This window comes from Bubalus kerabau, chromosome 5, assembly GCF_029407905.1.
Source record: "Bubalus kerabau isolate K-KA32 ecotype Philippines breed swamp buffalo chromosome 5, PCC_UOA_SB_1v2, whole genome shotgun sequence".
Lineage (NCBI taxonomy): Eukaryota > Metazoa > Chordata > Mammalia > Artiodactyla > Bovidae > Bubalus > Bubalus kerabau.
In genome coordinates this window covers 81,759,455-81,782,710 of record NC_073628.1, presented here as the reverse complement: position 1 = coordinate 81,782,710, position 23,256 = coordinate 81,759,455, and the positions used below count along the sequence as shown (strand labels likewise).

The 23,256-nt window shown below is 42.7% G+C and overlaps 1 protein-coding gene across 16 annotated transcripts in view; it reads right to left on the bottom strand.

The window, feature by feature from the left end:
- CNIH3 (cornichon family AMPA receptor auxiliary protein 3) overlaps positions 1-23,256 on the bottom strand; it is a 133,614-nt gene that overhangs the window by 62,332 nt on the left and 48,026 nt on the right. For 6 of the 16 annotated variants that reach the window (XR_008714843.1, XR_008714844.1, XR_008714845.1 and 3 more), the window contains exons 1-2: positions 5,993-6,370; positions 5,107-5,154 (exon numbers count right to left, since the gene is read on the bottom strand). Coding sequence is in view for 6 of the 16 variants with exons in the window: in XM_055581984.1 (XP_055437959.1) it covers positions 5,107-5,154; positions 5,993-6,136 (192 nt within the window). In the remaining 10 variants the exon portion in view is untranslated. The other 10 variants (XR_008714838.1, XM_055581985.1, XM_055581982.1 and 7 more) reach the window with 8 other exon arrangements.

Genomic DNA, 23,256 nt, shown 5'->3' with positions numbered 1-23,256 from the left:
GAATCAAAGTTTTGTCAAACCAAAGGGACATCCCAAAGCCTCTCAGGCAGGTTCAGTCTAACTCAAAACCATCCCAGACATCAGGCTAACTTCATCTGAGGGAGGTGAACATTTCTTAGTCCCTGAGATGAACAACCCCAAGGTTAGACGACAGCTGCTTATGAACGAAGTTTCTCTTCATTCTATGCCACTCTCAGGCTCTCATTTAAGTTCATTTCCTCTAACCAGTCCCTGAACTTGGAGATGCAACAGGAGGCCCCTAGTCAATCTCCTCCATACAAGAACCCTTCCTGAGAAGAGCCGTCTAACCAACCTCTGCTCTCCATACTCCACCCGGCTCTCTACACTTGGCAGTGACCCTCAGAGGGACAGCACACCTGGTGGGGAGGGCAAGTGGCTCTTGGCACGAGAAAATGAATCATAAGCACAAACTGACACAAGAATCCTGCAGTTCAGACAATTACCCAAAGAACACATTTTCTGATAATTATAGAGCTAAAAATGGATCCACTCTGAAAATTCCTTCCTTTCTCCCGAGAAAGCTGAGGAGGTGGTTTAACAACAATCAACTGCTGAGATGCATCACAGTCCGGGGTACTTAAGAGACAAGTTTCAAGAAATTTCTTGGAAGGTACAGTTCCCAGAAGGTGGTGGTGCTAAAGAAACCCATTCACCCTCCCCACCTCCCCCAGCACGTGCTCACAGCTGGGGAATCTGAACTTGGAAGCCCATTCAGAATAGGAGGGAGGAGGCAGGCCTTCTTGCCCCGTGACTCCGCTTAAATGGCAAGTGACCCTCACCCCTACAAAATGCCAGGGGCTGTGGCCAGTCCCGGGTTACTTCAGCACCATGGGTATGCTTGGGGATGTTATAAGAAGTTTTAGGCAGCAGCTAAGGGTCAGGATAATAAGAGTAACATTTAGTACATGCTGAGTATTTATGAGCTAGACGCACATGTATCATCTCACAACTCCATGAGGAGGGTGATGAACTTATCACCCCCACTTCAGAGTCACACTGGGGCTGACACAGAGAATCCGGGCACAGGTGGGAAGTACCAGAACGCTGCACACTTTGCTACCGCCCTACATCATGTGCCCAGTGCCTGTCCAGAACAGGCAGAGAGAATTTATTTGTAAGGTTAAAATATAGACTACAAAGAGGGGAGAGGACAGAAACACAGAGGAAAGGAAGGGGATAGAACCTGGAGCTTAGAGACCTTCTGTGTCAATAATGAATACAGTAAAGAGTTAAATTCGATTTTAAAATACAAACCTGATGTAAGTAGCAAATGTGGTAAGATTTAAGTTTTGTGCTCTGTCATGGACACTGCTGAAATGAAGAAATGAAAAGACTATTACGGGATCTAAACAAGCTTCAGAGCTTTTGCACAGCAAAGGAAACCAGCAACAAAATGAAAAGACGACCTATGGAATGGGAGGAAATATGGGCAAATGATATGAACTACAAGGGATTAATGTCCAGAATATACAAACAGCTCACACTACGCAGTAGCAAAAAAAAAGTTTAAAAATGGGCAGAAGACCTAAATAGGCATTCTTCCAAAGAAGACATACAGATAGCCAACAGGAACATGAAAAAATGTTCAACATCGCTAATTATTAGAGAAATGCAATCAAAGACACAATGAGATATCACCTTGCATCTGTCAGATTAACCATCATCAAAAACAGAACTTTTCTACCCTGTTTGGTGGGAATGTAAATTGGTACAGTCACTATGGAGAACAGTAAGGAAGTTCCTTAAAAAACTAAAAATAGAGTTACCATATGATCCAGAAATCCCACCCCTGGGCATATCTCTGGAGAAAACCATACTTTGAAAAGATACATGCACCCCAATGCTCTCTGCAGCACTATTTACAATAACCAAGACATGGACGCAACCTAAATGCCCACTGACAGAGGAAAGGATATACAAAGAAGGTGTGTGTGTGTGTGTGTATACACACCATGGAATATTACTCAGCCATAAAAAAGGATGAAATAATGTTATTTGCAGCACATGGATGGACCTAGAGATTATCATACTAAGTGAAGTAACTCAGAGAGATAAAGACAAATATCATATGATATAATTTATACATGGAATCTAAAAAAATGATACAAATGAAGTTTCTAAGTCTCAGAAAACAGACTTAGAAAACAAATTTATGGTTACCAAAGGGGAAGGGGGGGGGAATAAATTAGGAGCTTGGGATTAGTATATATATGCCACAGTATTTAAAATAGATAACCAACAAGGGCCTACGATATAGCACAGGGAACTCTACTCAATATTCCATAATAATCTAAATGAGAAAATAGCTTGAAAAAGAATAGATACGTGTGTGTGTGTGTGTGTGTATATATATATATATATATATATATATATATATATATATATAACTGAATCACTCTGTTGTATACCGGAAACTAATACAACATTATAAATCAACTGTTTACTGAGCATGCCTGCTCAGTCGTGCCTGACTGTTTGTGACACTGTGGACTGTAGCCACCAGGCTCCTCTGTCCATGGGATTTCCCGGGCAAGAATACTGGAGTAGATTGCCATTTCCTCCTCCAGGGAATCTTTCCAACTCAAGGTCTGAACCCACGTCTCCTGCATCTTCTGCACTGGCAGGTGGATTCTTTACCACTGAGCTACCTGGGAAGCCCCCCAAATCAATTACATGCCAATATAAACTATTTTTAAATATAATTTCTCTAAAAGAAGCCACAATGAGTTATCACCGCATACCTGTTAGAAAAGTTATCATTAAAAAGTCTATAAGTAATAAATGCTGGAGATGGTAAAAAGGAAGAAGAGGGAATCTTCCTACACTGTTGGTGGGAATATGTAAATTGGTGCAGCCACAATGGAAAACAGTATGGAGGTTCTTTAAAAAACTAAAAATAGAGCTATCATGTGATCCAGCAACCCAACTCCTAAGTATATAACCAGGAAAAATGAAAACTCTAATTCAAAATGATACAGGTACCCTAATGTTCACAGCACTATTTATAATAGCCAAGACATGGAGGCAACCTAAGTGCCCATCGATAAACAACTGGCTTTGGAAGATATGGTATATATATATATATATATATATGTATACAATGGAATATTAATTGGTCATAAAAAATGAAATATTGCCATTTGCAGCAACATGGATAGACCTAGAAAATATTATACTTTAGTTGAGTAAGTCAGAGAAAGAAAAATACTGTATGATATGGCTTCTACATAGAATCTAAAAAATAAGACAAATGAACCTATATACAAAACAGAAACAGATTCACAAACATGGAAAACAAATGTATGGTTTCCCAAGGAGAGAGGAAGGAGGGGAAGGACAAATTAGGTGCACGGGATTAACAGATACAAACAACCAGGCATAAAATAGGTGAGTAACGATTGGCTGTAGAGCACAGGGCTGTAAGATAGGACCTTGGCAGAGGCAGCCACAGGCTACTGCCTTCTGTCTGGCTAGAGTCAACGGTCAAGCAACACAAAAAAGTGAGCAAGGCTCAAATGTGACTGATTGAGGTTACTGCTCTGCCAGAGAATTCAGGATGGTACATTTTAAAAGGGGGGGGGAGCAACTTGGAGTTGAAAGACCTTGGGTATCAGCCTTAAAAAATAAACTGGAGACTATGGAAGTGACAGCTGGAGAGGATTATTGGTGTCCAAGACATTCTCTGGGAAAATAATCTACAAATTCATGAATCACCCTTAAAACCAAATGCATGTCCAATTCTTTGGACCCTTTGGACTGTAGTCAGCCAGGCTCCTCTGTCCATGGGATTTTTTAGGCAAGAGTACTGGAGTGGGGTGCCATTTCCTCCTCCAGGGGATCTTCCCAAGCCAGGGATCAAATCCATATCTCCTATGTCTCCTGCATTGGCAGGTGGATTCTTTACCCACTGAGCCATCGGGGAAGCCCCTTAACACCAAATGTCATATGTTATTTTCTTAATCATTCTTTATTCCTTGGATCACTAGTATTTTCATTATCTGAGCTTACTTCCCTGCTGTGTCATAGCAGATGCGGAACCCTGACATACTGAGTTTCTTGAAAAACAGTAAAGGACAAGTAATTAGCTAGAAAAATAACTGACTTCTTGATTAAGATCTCTCTCCCAATGAAAGACATCATTATTGAAATATAGGGAAAAAAATCAAAAGCTTGCAAAATTGTTTCCCTTCCATCAATGTTGGCATGGCATTTGATTTCTCTCCTATTCACATAAAGCTCAAAAACTCCTTTTGGGTGGACGGGTGGCTTTCCTACAGCCTGTAGCCCATCCACTCTGAATAGAGATCAGGGATGTCCCTTGGCTCAAGGTAATGGACACTTAGTTTTACACGCAAGTTGCTATTCTCCACACTTTGCTACAAAAAGTACATGCTTTCCTTACTGGAGAGTGGCAGACTGATCTCTCTGTCACAGGGGTCTCCCAGCTACATCATAGAACCCTGCTAAATACTAAGCTTAAGCTGTACATGCATACATGAATACGCGTGCACACGTGTGCTTTCTGAATGCGCTGAGGGCAGCTGTGACCTGCTGACCATTCATTCAGAGAAACTCTCTGAATGCCTGGCTCCCCCTTTAATAACATCTCCCATCCCACCCCTCCAACACTCCTGATGATGCTGTCAATCAAACTGCAAAGCTGAGTGGCAGGTTGAAACCTCAAATGAAACCCAACAACCAGTTAAAAACTTGGCTGAGCCAGGCGGGAGCATTTCTGAGCCCAGCATCAGACAGGAACAAAGGCTGTGAAGCAGTTATCAGCTGTAAAGGCCATCCATCATCAAGCAAAGATAAAGAACCTCAAAATCCAACCAGAGGGCACTTGCAAATATCCAGTGCTGTCCTGACACTTTGATTGATGGCCACCCCTTTTAATTAGTGCCTCTTGTCTCTGGAGGTTTCCAAAGAACTCACTTTCTCCCACCTCCTTCTCCCCCACCATCATTTGCCTTCGTGGGGAGACAGGGACGGAAGCAGGCATTCAGCCCCACCAGTCCCTCTCACTGTGTGACCACCCGTGACCATGTGATCATCCACCCTTTGGCCTGGGGCATTCGCACTGACCTTTCGCAGAAGGAAGCATATTCGCTCAATGTTCCTCAGCCGTTCCCTCTATCAGGAGGCACAAGAAAGAAAAGAGAGGGCAGGTTAGGTCTTCTGCTGGAAAAACACGAGAAACCCCTCATTCAGCCCCTAGAGGAGGCAGAGTACACCACAGACCCTTCCCGGCCGTGACCTTCAAGCTCCGACCTTTTGCTAAGAAGAATTTCAGCTCATATAACTCAAGAGCAAAAAAAAAAGCTTACAAATAAACCAATTAAAAATGGGCAGAGGATCTGAACAGTTTTCCAAAGACATACAGACGGCCACCAGGCACATGAAAAGGTGCTCAATCTCACTAATCCCCAGGAAAATCCAAATTAAAACCACAATGAGATATCACCTCACATCCGTTAGAATGACTAGCATCAAAAAGACAAGTGATACCAAGTGCTGGTGAGGCTGTGAGGAAAGAAATGAACCCTCCTACACTGTTGGTGGGAGTGTAAATTGGTACAGGCACTATGGAAAACAGTATGGAGGTTCCTCAAAAAATTAAAAATAGAAGTACCACATGATCCAGCATTCCACTTCTGGATATATCCAAAGGAAACAAAATTACTATATTGAAGAAATATCTGCACCGTTATGTTCATAACAGCTTTTTTAGAGTAGCCAAGACATAGAAATAACCTAAGTGTCCATTGACAGATGAATGGATAAATCTGTTGTATACACATAAATAATGGTATATTATTCAGCCATAAAAAGGAAACCTTGCCATTTGTGACAACATAGACAGACCTCAAGGGCACTATGCTAAATGAAATATCAGAGAAAGACAAATACTGTGTGATCTCATTTATATGTGTAATCCAAAAACAAAACAATAAGAACAAGACAAACTCACAGAAAAAGAGATCAGATTTGCAGTTACCAGAGGTAGAGAGGGAATTTGATGATGGTGATCAAAAGTTAAAATCTTCCAGTTATAAGACAAATAATGGGATGTAATGTATAACATAACAACTATAGCTACGATGCTATGTGGCATATTTGAAAGTTGCTAAGTGAATAAATCCCCAAAATTTCATCACAAGGAAAATATTTTTCTTTCACATCTATACAACATGATGGATGCTAACCATTTATTTTACAATGTTAACCAATTATTTTGCAACATTTGCAAGTCAAGTCATTATGCCATACACCTGAAACTAAATATACTGCTATGTGTCCATTATATCTTAATAAAACTGAAAGAAATAAGAGTTTCAAGCTTTTCTCTATCGACCTTGTCACAGTTATTTGCTCTTAACCCAACTTCCCCAGCAAACAGCATGGGGTTCAGCTTTCTTTTCAGCCCAGCACAGGTTTCTTTATTTCTTTTTCCTACAACCTCCATGTCCCTGTAAGACAATCAAACTAAAGAATAGGGACCACGTGCTCATGAATGTCCTGAAGCCTGGAGTCAGACCCCCTGGAGGGCTTCCCATTCAAGTCTCGAAGAGCATATGTGCCTGATTAGTGTATAAGATGGGGAAGCTCTCTGCCCTTGACCTTATTTTTCTAAAGTGACTGTATTTAGAGGAAGCAATCTTCCCACTCATTAGACACCAGCAGTGCCCCCGGGCTAAGAATTTTCAAGATGGCCATCTCTAGAGTTTGGCTCACTGCCATGGAAAATTGCCCCAGGGGTGGGCAGGTGATGACACTCAGCTCACACACTGAATGTTGCCTCCCCTTTCCCGCAGTGACTTTCCCGATCTCTGAAACCACCCTGAACACAGCTGTGGCATCTCCCGGTGCTTCATTACCAAGGCAATTTGGTTGCGGTAGACGTGATGATAATGAGGCTCCTCCTGGATCCCGAGAAGACAGGTGGCTGGGCCACTTCAATATCTCTAATTAAATCACAAATATAGCAATTCCTGTGCATCCTTTAAGCCCAGAGGAAAGAGCCCACATCAGGACAAATTAGCGTCCACGTGGCTAGGAAGACAGACCACATCCTCCTCAACACACATGTGTGCTTGCTCGTGTACAAGCAAACACACACACACACAGCTGGGCATCGAGGCTGCCTAAACGGAGAACATGTGAAAAGACGTGAGATCCCAAGGATGAAAGGGGGGGGCGGTTCAGGACACACGTGAGCTCTTTCTCCAGCAAGCCAGATCCTCTGAAGGACATTTCTCCTTACTTTACAGGGATATTAAATGTCCCGCTGATAAAAGGAAAGGGAAAGGGTTACCATGGGAAACTCAGAGTAAAAACAAAGCATTCCTCCTCTTCCCACTGGCTGGAAGCGGGGGCTGGTGGTCAACCAAAGGGTCCAACAGTATTTAGAGCTTAAATCTAAACAACCAGTGGACCTCATGCGTGTCCATTTAGAAATACTCCACACCAATCAGCAACTGTTTGCACAAATTTGTCCAGGACTACAGTTAGCAACCAGTGAAGCAGCTTTGTCAAGTCACCTGAGCCCGAGATGCTGTTGCAGAGGCTCTATGGAGGCCCAGAGAGCTTAAGGATGAGTTAAATGAGGCATCCAAAGTTTAAGTTCCTGCCAGGGAGTAACATCATAAAATCCAGGGGGAAGGTGCCTAATACTCTTGCATTAGGGCTTTAAAAAAAATCAGACAGGAGTCCTTTACAAAGCTAAGGGATTTAGTTTGTCTATAAGATGTCTGGCCTTTGAGACTCAGACTCCTTAATTAATTCATTGACTGATTAGATGTGTGGCTTTATTTTTTTAAACGTTTATTGCAGTACAGTTAATTTACAATGCTATGTTAGCTTCAGGTGTACAATACAGGGAATCAGTTACATACATACATATATCCAGTCTTTTTTAAGACTTTTTTCCCACATTACTACAAATATTGAGTCCCCTGTGCTATACAGTAGGTCCTTAATAGTTATCTTTTATATATGAACGTGAAAGTCACTCAGTCGTGTCCAATTCTTTGTGATCCCATGGACTATATATAGTCCATGGAATTCTCCAGGCTAGAATATTGGAATGGGTAGCCTTTCCCCTTCCAGGGGACCTTCCCAACCCAGGAATCGAACTGGGGTCTCCTGCATTGCAGGTGGATTCTTTACCAACTGAGCTATAAGGGAAGCCTATTTTATACACAGTAGTGTATATACGTCAATCCCAACCTCCCAATTTATCCCCCCTCTTCCCCACCGCTGGTAAGCATACATTTGTTTTCTGTATCTGTGAACAAGTGTGGCTTTCATAATAGGAATAAAAAGTTGAGGTTCAGCTTCTCTGCTATGCAACCTCACCCTTTAACAGTCATTCATTCTTTCAGCAACAAAGTTATTAAGCACCTACTGTGTGCAGGTTCTGTCCTTGCACTGACCGTGTGCAGAAGCTTCCCATTGGACATACACTGGTCCTAATTTTCTTTGTTCTGCCCAAACTAAGAAAACTGTCAAGGTAAGATGGAAACGGGCATCACAAACCTGTCTCCTGGTTTCATCAACCCTCTTGCACCTTGGTGTTGAATTCCCATGATGGATTTGAGGGTCAGGACACAAGGAACTCTGGGTATTCTAAGTGAGCCACTTTCTCATTTGAGCCCAAGCCACCAGAAGGAAGCAAAACAGGTTCTTGACTCCCTGACATTCCAAACAGAAGCGCCCTCTCAGCCTAGAGCAGCACCTGGTCGATATTGACGGGCCAGGTGTGCGATGCTGGTGCCAACCACAAAAACATCCAGAATGAAAGGAGGCCCGGGGTGCAACCTTTCAGGTCTGGAGGAGCCAAGTTACCCCTGGGGGGTGGTGAGGCTGGCAGATGGAAACAAAATGAATTTTAAATAATGACAAGTTTCACAAGACAGGTCAGTTTTAAAGTAGATCTTAGGGATTCTTCCAACTTGCCACAAAACTCTGCTTCACACGGTTGACTTGGAAAGGGTAGGCTCTGTTTCACAGAATCAAGGGATTATAAAAACAGGTGTTTAAAGAATCAGATCTATCTCTTTTTCTACAACATAGAGTAAGTGGTAAGAACACAAGCAGACCTGGGTTCCAATTCTGACTTCACTGAGCATGAACTTTGAGTCCTTGGATAAGAGTCTAAATTGGGCAAATGAGGCCTGTCTCACAGAGTTATGAGAATTATAGGTTTTATATATGTGTGCGTGTGTGTGTGTGTGTGTGTCTATATGAGGCTTCCCTGGTGGCTCAGCAGTAAAGAATCTGCCTGCAATGTAGGAAACACAAGAATAATCTTTGGAGAAGGAAATGGCAACCTACTCCAGTATTCTTGCCTGGAGAATCCCATGGACAGAAGAGCCTGGTGGGCCACAGTCCATGGGGTCACAAGAGTTGGACATGACTTAGCAACTAAATCACCACTGAATATATATATATATATATATATATTTTTTTTTTTTTTTCTTCAGTTCAGTTGCTCAGTCATGTCAGAATCTGCGGCCCCATGGACTGCAGCACACCAGGCCTCCCTGTGCATCACCAGCTCCCAGAGTTTACTCAAACTCGTGTCCATTGAGTCAATGATGCCATCCAACTATCTCATATTCTGTCATCCCCTTCTCCTCTCGCCTTCACTCTTTCCCAGCATCAGGGTCTTTTCAGATGAGTCAGTTCTTTGCATCAGGTGGCCAAAGTATTGGAGTTTCAGCTTCAGCTTCAGCATCAGTCCTTCCAATGAATATTCAGGACTGATTTCCTTTAGGATGGACTGGTTGGATCTCCTTGCAGTCCAAGGGACTCTCAAGAGTCTTCTCCAACACCACAGTTCAAAAGCATCAATTCCTCGGCGCTGAGCTTTCTTTATAGTCCAGCTCTCACATCCATACGTGACTACTGGAGAAACCATAGCTTTGCCCAGATGGACCTTTGTTGGCAAATTAATGTCTCTGCTTTTTAATATACTGTCTAGGTTGGTAATAACTCTTCATCCAAAGAGCAAGCATCTTTTAATCATGGCTGCAGTCACCATCTGCAGTGATTTTGGAGCCCAAAAGAGTAAAGTCTGTCACTGTTTCCACTGTTTCCCCATCTATTTGCTATGAAGTGATGGGACCAGATGCCATGATCTTCGTTTTCTGAATGTTGAGTTTTAAGCCAACTTTTTCACTCTCCTCTTTCACTTTCATCAAGAGGCTCTTTAGTTCTTCACTTTCTGCCATAAGGGTGGTGTCATCTGCATATCTGAGGTTATTGCTATTTCACCCTGTAATCTTGTGCTTGTGATCTGGAATCTTGTGATTTCAGCTTGTGCTTCATCTAGTCCAGCATTTCTCATGATGTACTCTGCATATAAGTTAAATAAGCAGGGTGACAATATACAGCCTTGACGTATTCCTTTCCCGATTTGGAACCAGTCTGTCATTCCAAGTCCAGTTCTAACTGTTGCTTCTTGACCTGCATACAGATTTCTCAGGAGGCAGGGAAGGTGGCCTGGTATTCCCATCTCTTGTAGAATTTTCCACAGTTTGTTGTGATCCACACAGTCAAAGGCTTTGGCATACTCAATAAAGCAGAAGTAGATGTTTTTCTGGAACTTTCTTGCTTTTTGATGATCCAACTTATGTTGGCAATTTGATCTCTGGTTCCTCTGCCTTTTCTAAATCCAGCTTGAACATCTGGAAGTTCACGGTTCACATACTGTTGAAGCCTGGCTTGGAGAATTTTGAGCATTATTTTGCTAGTGTGTGAGATGAGTGCAATTGTGCAGTAGTTTGAACATTCTTTGGCATTGCCTTTCTTTGGGATTGGAATGAAAACTGACCTTTTCCAGTCCTATGGCTACTGCTGAGTTTTTCAAATTTGCTAGCATATTGAGTGCAGCGCTTTTACAGCATCATCTTTCAGGATTTGAAATAGCTCAACTGGAATTCCATCACCTCCACTAGCTTAGTTCATAGTGATGCTTCCTAAGGCCCACTTGACTTTGCATTCCAGGATGTCTGGCTCTAGGTGAGTGATCACACCATCGTGATTATCTGGGTCACAAAGATCTTTTTTGTATAATTCATCTGTGTCTTCTTGCCACCTCTTCTTAATATCTTCTGCTTCTGTTAGGTTCACACTTTTTCTGTCCTTTATTGTGCCCATCTTTGCATGAAATGTTCCCTTGGTATCTCTAATTTTCTTGAAGAGATCTCTAGTCTTTCCCATTCTATTGTTTTCCTCTATTTCTTTGCATTGATCACTGAGGAAGGCTTTCTTATCTCTCATTGCTCTTCTTTGGAACTCTGCATTCAGATGGGTATATCTTTCCTTTTCTCCTTTGCCTTTTGCTTCTCTTCTTTTCAAAGCTATTTGTAAGACCTCCTCAGACAACTATTTTGCCTTTTTGCATTTCTTTTTCTTGGGGATGGTCTTAATCATTGCCTCCTGTACAATGTCACGAACCTCCATCCATAGTTCTTTAGGCACTCTGTCTATCAGGTTTAATCCCTTGAATCTATTTCTCACTTCCACTGTATAATCGTAAGGGATTTGATTTAGGTCATACCTGAATGGTCTAGTGGTTTTCCCTACTTTCTTCAATTTAAGTCTGAATTTGGCAATAAGGAGTTCATGATCTGAGCCACAGTCAGCTCCGGGTCTTGTTTCTGCTGACTGTATAGAGCTTCTCCATCATTGGCTGCAAAGAATATAATCAATCTGATTTCAGTATTGGCCATCTGGTGATGTCCATATGTAGAGTCTTCTCTTGTATTGTTGGAATGTAATAAAACCCACCCAAAATTTAACAGTAATAACTGTTAAATAATAACCCTGTACTTTACAAGTGGACACCAAAGCCTGTTCCCTTGGTCTTTTAGAACCTCCCAAAGAACACAACTCTCTTCAGGGGGCCCACAGCTAAGGAGAACAGACCTCTTTGTCCCTATCACTAGAGAATTATGTCACTAAATGATGTCACTAAGGCCTTCCAGGTTAATATTAATATTCACACGGATATATACTATATATGTGTGTGTGTGTGTGTGTGTGTGTGTGTGTGTATAGTCACACTAGTAAATCCTGGCATTCACTCTACAACTTTTAACTGAAACTATCAATAGAACTATTCAAACAAAAACTTGCCTTAGTCCTGGAAACCAGGGCCTGGAGGGAAGTTCAACACAATGCAGGCTCACTGAGCTTATTAGACTGAGAGACAGACCTGCATGAACTATGAGCTCCATCCTTTGAGTTCTGGTCCAGAAGAATCTGGAAAAGGCTCCGTACAGGCCTGGCTGGTGCCTGGCTCTGGGACGTGGGCTGCACTGAGCCAAGGAGTGGATAGCCAGCATCCACCCGACTCTGCAGATACGAGGTCCTTTTCCTCTGCTCACATCGAGGCTTCTTCCTATATCCATTCCAGGCACGTGGAAGCAGTGGTCATGGCCTGACAAGCCAGACAGAGCAGCAGGACTCAGGGAGCAGCAGGGGCAGGGGGTTTCTCATATTCTGAACTGGGGCCAGACAACTGGACTGCATCAGGTTCCCAGGGGGAGGCGAACTGACCTCAAACCCAGACAGCCTCCCAAGATGAATGCTTCCTGGGTGATGGATACAGTGAAATGAGCTGCGCATGTTAACCCCCTGCCAGTTTCCCTCTGAGAAACCTGGCAAAGTACAGAGTGGGGATGACCACGGTGATGCTCCCACATCCGCCAACATGATGGACAGCCTGGAGCCTCACTCCCTGCTCAAGACCCACTAACACGGGGCCACGAGGAATCCACAGCCACGGCACACAGAGTTTTCCCACCCAGGTACTGGGACTGCTATACTTGACTTTTCAGGATAAGTTGAGACCTCTGCAGCCTCGGGGACTACCGCCCAGACATGGAGGTGCAGCCAGGGCCAAGTATGTGCTTCACTCACCCTACTCATCAAAACCTTACCCTCCTTCACAGGCCCTGGGTGGCCTGGAGGGACACCACCCTTCCAGTCACCAGCACCCACTACTTACCGCATGAAGAGGGTTGCACTGGTCGATGGGGCTCTTAAAATCCGTTCTTAACTCATCAAAGGCAATTATCTGAAATGGAAAACACAGAGTCAAGATGTTAGTACAAAGATGAGTCAGTTCACCAAGTGGAAAGCTTCCTATAGATGTGGTCCAAAATAACTCAGGAGGCAGGAGAGGGGTACCAATGACACAACACTGGCCAGGAATCACTGTCAAAGCTGGTGAGGGGCACCTGGGGTTGACTGTACTCTCCTGTCTACATTGTATATGCCTGAAAATCCCCTACATGGGGAATGAGAAGGATGTTGTTTAAGGGTACATATTTAAAATAGCAGATAAATAAGTCCTGGAGACCTAATACACTGTATAGTGGTAACAGAAAACAAAATTGTATTATAAACATTATACTTGCTAAGAGACTAGATCTTAATTGTTCCCAGTACTAGAAAAAATGGTAACTGTGATGGGCTAGAGGTGTTAAGGCAAAAGTGGCAACCATATTGTAACATAAATGTACCAAATCTATACACTGTACACCTTAGATGTACTCAATGTTGTATGTCAAATATCTCAATTTTTTAAATCCCCCAAATAAAGGTTTTTTTAAGTTTCTTGTGCTTCACAAAAATGTAGAGAAAACTCTGTTACAGTGAGAGCAGGCTGGGCTTTGGATAAAGGTACACACACACACAAAGTTAAAACTTGAAACCAGCACTTTCCATTTTCTCCTGAAGGAAAAAGTTGTTTATTTTTTACTTTTGTTTATTCTGGCAGAGATGCTGATTAGAAGTTCAATGGATAGAAGTCAGGCAAAAGGGAGAAGAGAAAATTAAGAAAGCAGAGTTGACAATACTAGGAACAACTGAATCTTTAGTCATCCAAAGGCTGGACGATCAGCTCCTGGACAATCAAGGTGTCAAGCTTACTCCATTGGACTTGAGTTCTCAAGGTCATTCTGGACAGAGGCTCAGAGGTCCCCAGAAAGCAACAGTTTCCCTATCTGTCTGGAGGGGAAAATATTAGAGGTGCCCTTCTCCAGTCACAGAATGAGGCATGACCCAGCCACAGAAAGAACTAGCTAGAAGGGACGCTTCCTAACCCCGACCACTTTGTCCCCCAGGTGTCCCCAGGGACTCAATAACAGAACAAAGGTGTGTACAGCCAGTAGGGTGTCCTCTCCTAGGGTGTGAAGGTCTCAGGACCTGTCCTGGGTTGCACACAAATGGACAAACCAACTCCCCCAGGAAGGCACATCCCAGGGGTCCCTGAACACTCGGGAGAATTGCTGAAACCATGTCCAAAACAGTCCCTGTTCCAGCAGCAGGGGTTGAGAGCAAGTACCGAGTGAGGGAAAATGACTTGTTTCCCTTAAAAAAGCAGGTATGATTTTAGCGCAGTCACATGTCATTTTGATTTTAATACTCCTACAGAATTAGTGGGGAATTCTAGGGTAAGCAGTATTAGAGAGACACATTTCTGTATCATCCCTTGCCAGATAGTTCATTATCCAGCTGATACCTGAAGCTTTAGTAACAAGAAACTCACCACTTACTGAAGATGCTCCTTCTATCCCTGGCTACCTCTAATTAATCATTATCTTCCTTAACTGAACTCACATATAATTCCCTAAGGTTTCCACCCACATGCTAAGCCAGTGTGAGCAAACCACAGCCCACAGATCAAATCTAGCTGGCCACTCATTTCTGCACAACCTGTGTGCTAAGAATGGTTTTTTACATCTTTAGAATAACAGAAAAATTAAAAGAATAATATTTTGTGACACATTAAAATTAGATCATTTCAAATTTCAGTGTCCATCAATAAAGTTTCATTGGAACATAGACAATGCATTCTTTTATACATGGTCTATTTTCTTGCACTACAATGGCTGAGTTGAGTAGCTGCAACAGAAACCATATGGGCAGCAAAGCTCAAAATAGTTACTATCTTGCTCTTTAATGAAAAAAACTTGCTAACCTCTGTTCTATTCTTTTATTTCTCCTCTGAGCTGCATGTTGTCCACATTTAGCTATTTTAATTTTAATTAGTTAAAATTAAATTTAAAATTCAGTTCCCACATTCTAATTGCTTAAAATCACATCTTTCTAGTAGCTATTAAACAGCATAGATTTAACACATTTCCATCATCACAGAAGGTTCTATTGTAATGCACTGCTTTAGAGACACAGAGGGTCACTGAATCCCTCTTCCACAAGGAATTCCTATCAGTATTGCCAGCTATGGTGAACCCAGCAAATCCTTCTTCAGGCTAAATCTCTCCAATCATTATATATATACATATACATATATATATATATATATATATATATTTTTTTTTTTTTTAAGTCGCTCAGTCGTGTCTGATTCTTTGTGACCCCATGGGCTATACAGTCCATGGAATTCTTCAGGCTAGGATACTGGAGTGGGCAGACGTTGTATTAACTGGCACTAAATTATCTCACCCTTCTGATTGTCCTTCAGTCACATTACAGTTGTAAACGTCTTTACTAAAACATGACTGTCAGAACTAAACACCATACTCAAGGTGAGGTCAGTTGGCTCAGAGAGTAAAAGCATCACTCACCTCCTCTGTTCTGTAAACTGTACCTCTGTTAATGTGACCTGATAGCATTAGCCTTTTTGTAGACACATCATATGCCTGGTTTCATACTGAACTTGTGTTACGTAACAGTCCAGGTCTTTTTTATGTGCTTCAGTTAAATTAAACCCACTTCATTCCACACACCCATTATTGGATTATTGGTCCCTAAAAGCGGTAACTGACATTTATCCCTTTTAACTCCTCCCTATTGGTCCAATGTGTTGAGATATGTCTCCAAACTACAAATGTTAATGATCATAATGTGCTCAACATCTACAGCTATATCCCCAGATACAAATTCAAACTGAGCAGAACCAAGGGCAGAGCCTGAAGATCACCCTCCTAGATCCCAGCAGGCTGACATAAGCAAGCATCCCACTCATTATGTACCTAATTATAAAGACAATTCATCAGATTTCATCTTGTCAACTAAAAATCTCTGGATGGCATTAGAACCCCATTACTGTTGATACAACATATATAAGCTCCCCAAAGATGCTGGTAGCCCATTCAGAAAAGGGATCAAGCCCCGCACATCACCGCTGTAACTGAAGACACAACCCGCGTGATTCCTGCCTCTAGCCCGCTCCCTATCTAAGTGAAGGGATGTGGGTCTGGGCTGAAGGGAACAAAAGCAGCTGATGCTTGAAGCAGCTAGACAGGAGCCCCAGGGGCTTTCAAGCTGCTGAGTTGAGTCTGACAGCAGGCAACCACAGCCCATCTCAGGACCCGACTTGAAGGAAGGTGTGAAAAAAGGAAGGCCAGAGTGGAGCTTATGCCTTCAAGCTCCATGAGATAACAATTACTTTATGGGCTTTCTGATAATGGTGATGGTAATGGACAGAAAGGCTTTCAGTATCCCCTCCCTTGCATGCATGCATGCTAAGTCGCTTCAGTCGTGTCTGACTCTGTGCGACCCCATAGACGGCAGCCCACCAGGCTCCCCTGTCCCTGGGATTCTCCAGGCAAGAACAGTGGAGTGGGTTGCCATTTCCTTCTCCAATGCATGAAAGTGAAAAGTGAAAGTGAAGTCGCTCAGTCCTGTCCGATCCTCAGCAACCCCATGGACCGCAGCCTTCCAGGCTCCTCCGTCCATGGGATTTTCCAGGCAAGAGTACTGGAGTGGGGTGCCATTGCCTTCCGCTAACTACTAACTAAACAATCCATCCATTCACTTGACATTCAGTGAGCACTTTTTACCCACAGGCAATGGGCTAGCCCCTGCAGGTACAAAAATCAACAAAATACAGCTCCTGTCCTCAACAAGTCTAGAAAAGAAGACAAGCATGTAAACAGATCATCATGCTATAATGTGATAAGTACTATTAACAAGACAACTATAATAATATCTACCATTTAGTGCATGCTTACATGTTGGGCTCTAGGCTTCACACTAAACATGCTTTTTATCATTTAAGTCTTCAGCCACCCCATGAGATAAGTACTAGTCTTGTCCCTATTTCAGAAATTAAAAAACTGAGCCCAAAAGCGATTAAATTACTTGTCCAAGATCACTGTTTTGGGGCCAGGATTTAAACCAAAGCCTCTCTGACACTAAAACCTATACAGTTACCATTAAGTCACCCTACCTCCAGTACACACAGAGAGAAGGAAACACAGTCCAAGGACAGGTGGGATGAGCACCTATCTCTGTGGAACAAAAACAAAGCTTCCCAGAAGCTGTGAGGTTTGGGTTACCCTCTGGGGAGAGCCTGGTGGGCTGCCGTCTATGGGGTCGCACAGAGTTGGACACGACTGAAGCAACTTAGCAGCAGCAGCAGTAGCAGCAGCAGCAGCTTCTTAGCACTAGTTCCTAGTTTCCCACTCCCAGACTCCTGGCCAGTATCTGAGAACAGAACACTCAGTACAGGATAGTGGAGCCCTTTGGTGCCACAGATTTCTATCTGGAGCCAAGCCATTAGCATCAGCGATGGACTGTGAGAAAAGCATGATGACGATGCCGTGATCAAAGGATGACCGGTTTAATTCAGCTGTATCCAAAGGCCAGCTTATCTGAGCCTCTGCTCCCCCATGCAACCCAGCTATATCATTAGCTTGCTCCTTTTTGTTGCTGAGTAGTATTCCACTAGAGAGATGACCAAAGTTTGTTTACTCATTCACCTGTTAAAGAACATGTGGTGGACTTCTCTGGTGGTACAGTGGCTAAGACTCCAAACTCTCATACAGGGGGCTTGGGTTCGATCCCTGGTCAAGGAACTAGACCCCACGTGCCGCAGCTAAGAACTGGAATGCCACAACCAAAGATCCCGAATGCCTCAACAAAGACTGAAGATCCCACGTGCTGCAACTAAGACCCACCACAGCCAAATAAATAACTTCTTTAAAAAAAAGAGAGAGAACATGTGGGTTTTTCCAGTTTTTTTACAGTTATGAATAAAGCTGCTAGAAACATCTGCGTAACAGTTTTCATGTAAACGTGTTTTCGATTTTCTTGAGTAAATAGGACATGTATTGCTGGTTCATGTGGTAACTAACTGTATGTTTATATAAGAAATGGAGAAACTGTTTTCCAAAGTGGCTGTACCATTTTGTATTCCCACTAGTAACATAAAAGAGTTCCAATCACTCCACATCCTCACCAAAACTTAGTATTGTAAGTTTGGGTTTCTTTTATTTTAGCCATTACAATAGAAGTGTAGAGATATCTCATATCTCCAATAATTAATGATGTTGAGCAATTTTTTATGGGCTTAATGGTCATATGTATGTCTTTTTTGGTGATGTGTGAAGTGTGTTCAAATCACTTGCCCAACTTTTAAAAAATTGATCTCTTTGTTTTCTTATTGATGATTTTTGAGAGTTGTCTGTATATTCTGGATACAAATCTTTGTCAGTTATGCAAATTGAAATTTTCAAAAAATTTTAATTGACATGTAGTTGATTTACTCTTGCCTGGAGAATTCCATGGATGGAGGAGCCTGGTGGGCTGCAGTCCATGGGGTTGCAAAGAGTCGGACATAACTGAGCAACTTCACTTTCACTTTTCACTTGCATGCATTGGAGAAGGAAATGGCAACCCACTCTAGTGTTCTTGCCTGGAGAATCCCAGGGACAGGGGAGCCTGGTGGGCTGCCGTCTATGGGGTCGCACAGAGTCAGACACGACTGCAGCAACTTAGCAGTAGCAGCAGCAGTTGATTTACAATGTTGTTAGTTCCTGGTTTAAGTGATTCAGGTATACATATATAAATATATGCTTTTTCATATTTCTTTCCATTATGGTTTGTTACAAGATATTGAAAATAGTTCCCTATGCTTTACAGGTAGGACATTATTGTTTATGTATTTTATATATAGTAGTTTGCATCTGCTAATCCCAAATTGCTAATTTATCCCTCTCCCCACTTTCCCTTTGGTAACCATAAATTTGTTTTCTATGAGTCTGTCTCTGTTTTGTAAATAAGTTCATTTGTATCATATGCAAATATTTTCTTCTTTTCTGTATCATGTCCTTTCATTCTTAACTGGATGTTTCTCAGAGCAAAAGTTTTTCATTTTAATATTTATCAGTTTATCCAATTTATCAGTTTTTCTTTTATTGATTGTATTTTTGGTGCTGGATCTGAGAACTCCTAAGGCCACAAAGATTTTCTCTTAGGTTTTTTTCCTAAAACCCAGAGTTTTCATAAGGGAAAGTTTACACTAAAAATTCCGTTTCTTTAATAGATTCAGGACTATCAGGTTATTTCTTATGAGCTTGGATAGTGTGTGACTTATAACTAGCCAGTTTCATCACAGTTGTCAAACTTATAGGTTGAATTAATATCAGAGCCACCTTCACTGCTTATTTCACTTTCTTGTATAGAGAATCTTCCTTCCTTGTTCTCTTGCCAAACTTTTGAGATGGAGGTTTGAGTGAACACAGAAAAGACTAGACAAGGCAGCAGCAGGACAGTGGGGACACAGCAAGACAAGCAGCTCTTCCACCAGCGGCATGACAAACATTCTGGCCAATCAGGCTGCCTACAACCTTGCCTGGGACTGCGCTGTGCAGGGGACGCTGCTCAAGAGGGAGAGAAGGTCAGATGCCAGCACCTAGTTGTGTGCAGAGTGGAGGCTCCAGGAGATGCAGGGCCAGGGGCCCAAGGAGTCCAAGCAGAGAAACACTCTGGATGCGAAGCTATCTCTGTGAACCTAGAGCTCTGTCCCTGCCACCACTAGGCTTAAGCTAACTCATTCCCAAAGGTCCTGACCCAAACCCTCCGGCTCTTCCCAGCACCATCAGGGCCCAGGATAATGACTCAACAATTTACAGACCTTTGGAAGAATTAATATTGTTAAAATGGCCATACTAGCCAAAGCAATCTACTGATTTAATGTGATCCCTATCAAACAACCCATGACATTTTTCAGAGAACTACAACAAATAATCCTAAAATTTATGGAAGCACTAAAGACCCAGAATTGTCAAAGCAATCTTGAGGAAAAAGAACAAAGCTAGAAACATAACCCACCCAGGCTTCAGATAATACTACAAAGCTACAATCATCAAAACAGCATGGTACTGGCACAAAAACAGACTCATGGGTCCATGGAACAGAATAGAGAGCTCAGAAATAAATCCTCACGCCTATGGTCAATCACACAAGACCTGCCACCATAAAATTCCTAGATGAGAACATACACAAAACATTCTCTGAAATAAACCATAGCAATGTTTTCTTAGAAGAGTCTCCTAAGGCAAAAGAAATTTTAAAAAAAGAGAGAGAGAGACCTAATCAAATCAAACTTAAAAGCTTTAGCACAGCAAAGGAAACCATCAGCAAAATGAAAAGACAACCCACTGATTGAGAGAAAATATTTGCAAATGATGTAACCAGCAAGGGATTAATTTCCAAAATATACAAAGAGCTGATACAGCTCAACACAAAAAAATCAAAAAATGGGCAGAAGACCCAAACAGACATTTCTCCAAAGAAGATATACAGATGGTGAACAGACACATGAAAAGATGCTCAACATCACTAATCACTAGGGAAAAGCAAATCAAAATCATAACTCATACCAGTCAGAATGGCCATCATTAAAAAGTGTTTAACTGCTGGAGAGGATGTGAAGAAAAGGGAACCCTCCTACACTGTGGGTGGGAATGTAAATTGGTGCAGCCACTATGGAAAACAGTATGGAATTTCCTTTAAAAAGGAAAAACAGAACTACCATATGATTCTGCAATCCCACTACTGGACATATATCTGGGAAAGGCAAAAACTCCCATTTGAAAAGATACATGAGCTCCAATGTTCATAGCAGCACTATTTATAGTAGCCAAGACAATAAAGCAACCTTAATGTCCATCAACAGATGAATGGATAAAGAAAATGTAGTGTATGTGTGTGTGTGTGTGTGTGTGTGTAAGAACTGATGATTTTGAGTTGCGGTGCGAGAGAAGACTCTTGAGAGTCCCTGGAGCAGCAAGGAGATCAAACCAGTCAATCTGAAAGGAAACCAACTCTGAATATTCTCTGGAAGAACTGATGCTGAAGCTGGAGCTCCAATACTTTGGCCACCTGATGCAAAGAGCCAAATCTTTGGGAAAGACACTAAAGCTGGGAAAGATTGAGGGCAGAAGAGGGTGACAGAGGATGAGATGGTTGGATGGCATCACCAACTCAATGGACATGAGTTTGAGCAAAATCCAGGTGGTGGTGAAGGATAGGGAAGCCTGGCGTGATGCAGTTCATGGGGTAGCAAAACAGTTGGATACGACTGAGCTACTGAACAACAATAAAACTGAAATAGACTCACATAGAAAACAAATTTATGGTTACTAAAGGGGAAGAGGGAGGATAAATTAGGAGTTTGGGATTAATATATATACACACTACTATATGTAAAATAGATAAAGAGCCTACTGTATAGCACAATTAAATTCAATATCTTTTAATAATCTATACTGGAAAATAATCTGAAAAAGTAAATATATATAAAATCACTTTGCTGCATACCAATACCAGAAACTTAACACAACATTGTAAATCAACTATGCTTCAAAAAATTCAAAAATTCACTCTGTGAGGGGCCTCACTATGGACTAGAGCCCCTCCTGTAGCCAGGCATGGGTTGGCCCTAACTCTAGATAGCCTCCATTCCATCAGTCCACATCCCCACGTGGGGTGAAGCCTGGCCCCACCTCAAGGGGCTGTTGTCATTGTTCAGTCACTAAGTCATGTCCAACTCTTCAGTGACCCTATGGACTGTAGCCCACCAGGCTCTTCTGTCCATGGAAATTTCCAGGCAAGACTACTGGAGTGGGTTGCCACGTCCTTCTCCAGGGGATCTTCCCAACCCAGGGACTGAACTCACAACTCCTGAATGGGCAGGAGGGTTCTTTACTGCTGAGCCACCTGGGAAGCCACTTCAGGAGGCAGGAAATTACAAAAGTCCTCTACTAAGCATCTCAGGAAGCCTTCTTTCTTTAGGCCCACCCTAAATTTATAATTAGGAGATTAAAAGTTACTTTGCTTGTCTGAAACAGTTATTTTGCTAAAAATAACTATACTCTACTATGGCAAAAACCTTCCTGGAAGAGTAAGAATGGAGAAAATTCCACCCCCATTAGCTTACAAGTCCCCAGGGCTGCCCTGTCAGAGAGTTTCGCGTTTGGAGAAGCCTCTTTTCTATGGAACATTCTCTCCTCTGTGTTCCTTCCACGGTGTCCTCTGGCTTCTGAAAGATCTTCGCGGGCTGAAGCCTCACAGTCGCACATTTATGTCCCATTATTTCCCGGCACCGTTTCATCTGCACAAGGACTCCGTGCACTGGATGAGGATGTGCCCCTAGTGTAGAGTTGGGGAAACCAAGCCCCAGGCAGAGCATCTGAATGAAGTGCTGGCCACAGCGCAGTGGGCTAGCCACAGCCCACGCCAGGACCCAGTTTCTGAATCCTGATCAGCTGATGCTCCATGCAGCACCATGCAGTTGTCTACATACTCCATGTGGTTGTCTCTCTGTGACTTGAAATCCTAAAAAGAAAGTATTGGGTTACTGAAGATGCCCCAAAGACTCTTCACTAAGCACCCACGATGTCCCTGACACTGGTCTTGGCTCTAGGATAGAGCAGTGAACCAGAAGACAAGGTCTCTGTCATCACAGACAAGGGCAGAAGACAGAATCAACAAATAAACAAACAAACAAAAATCTGAAAATGCCAGGCTGTGTGAAGAAAGAACAAGGTGATATGGAGACATAAAACTCGGAGGGTGGGGGTGGTCAAGGAAGGCCTCTTGGAGGAGGTACCATCTCAGCTGAGAGACTGAGTGATCAGGAACCAGACAGAGAAAGTTCCAGGAGAAGGAAGTTATTATGCTGCAGAGGCTCCAGGGGGGAACAAGGTCATCATGGGTGAGGGGCAGAAAGGCCACAGCAGGTAAAGCCCAGTGACTGAGAGAGACAGCGGGAGCAGATGGGGCCCAGAGCAGGACTGACCAAGAATCCTACCTGTGTGGGACTCAAATAACCCACTCCTCAAAGCAGACCTGAGAGGAGAGACCCCGTTCAGCCCAACTGCTCCGTTGGTGATGTGGCCTCTACGTGACTCTCAGAACTGAGTGCCTTGGCCGCTTGTGGTTCACAATCCAACAAAGGGGTGTGACCAA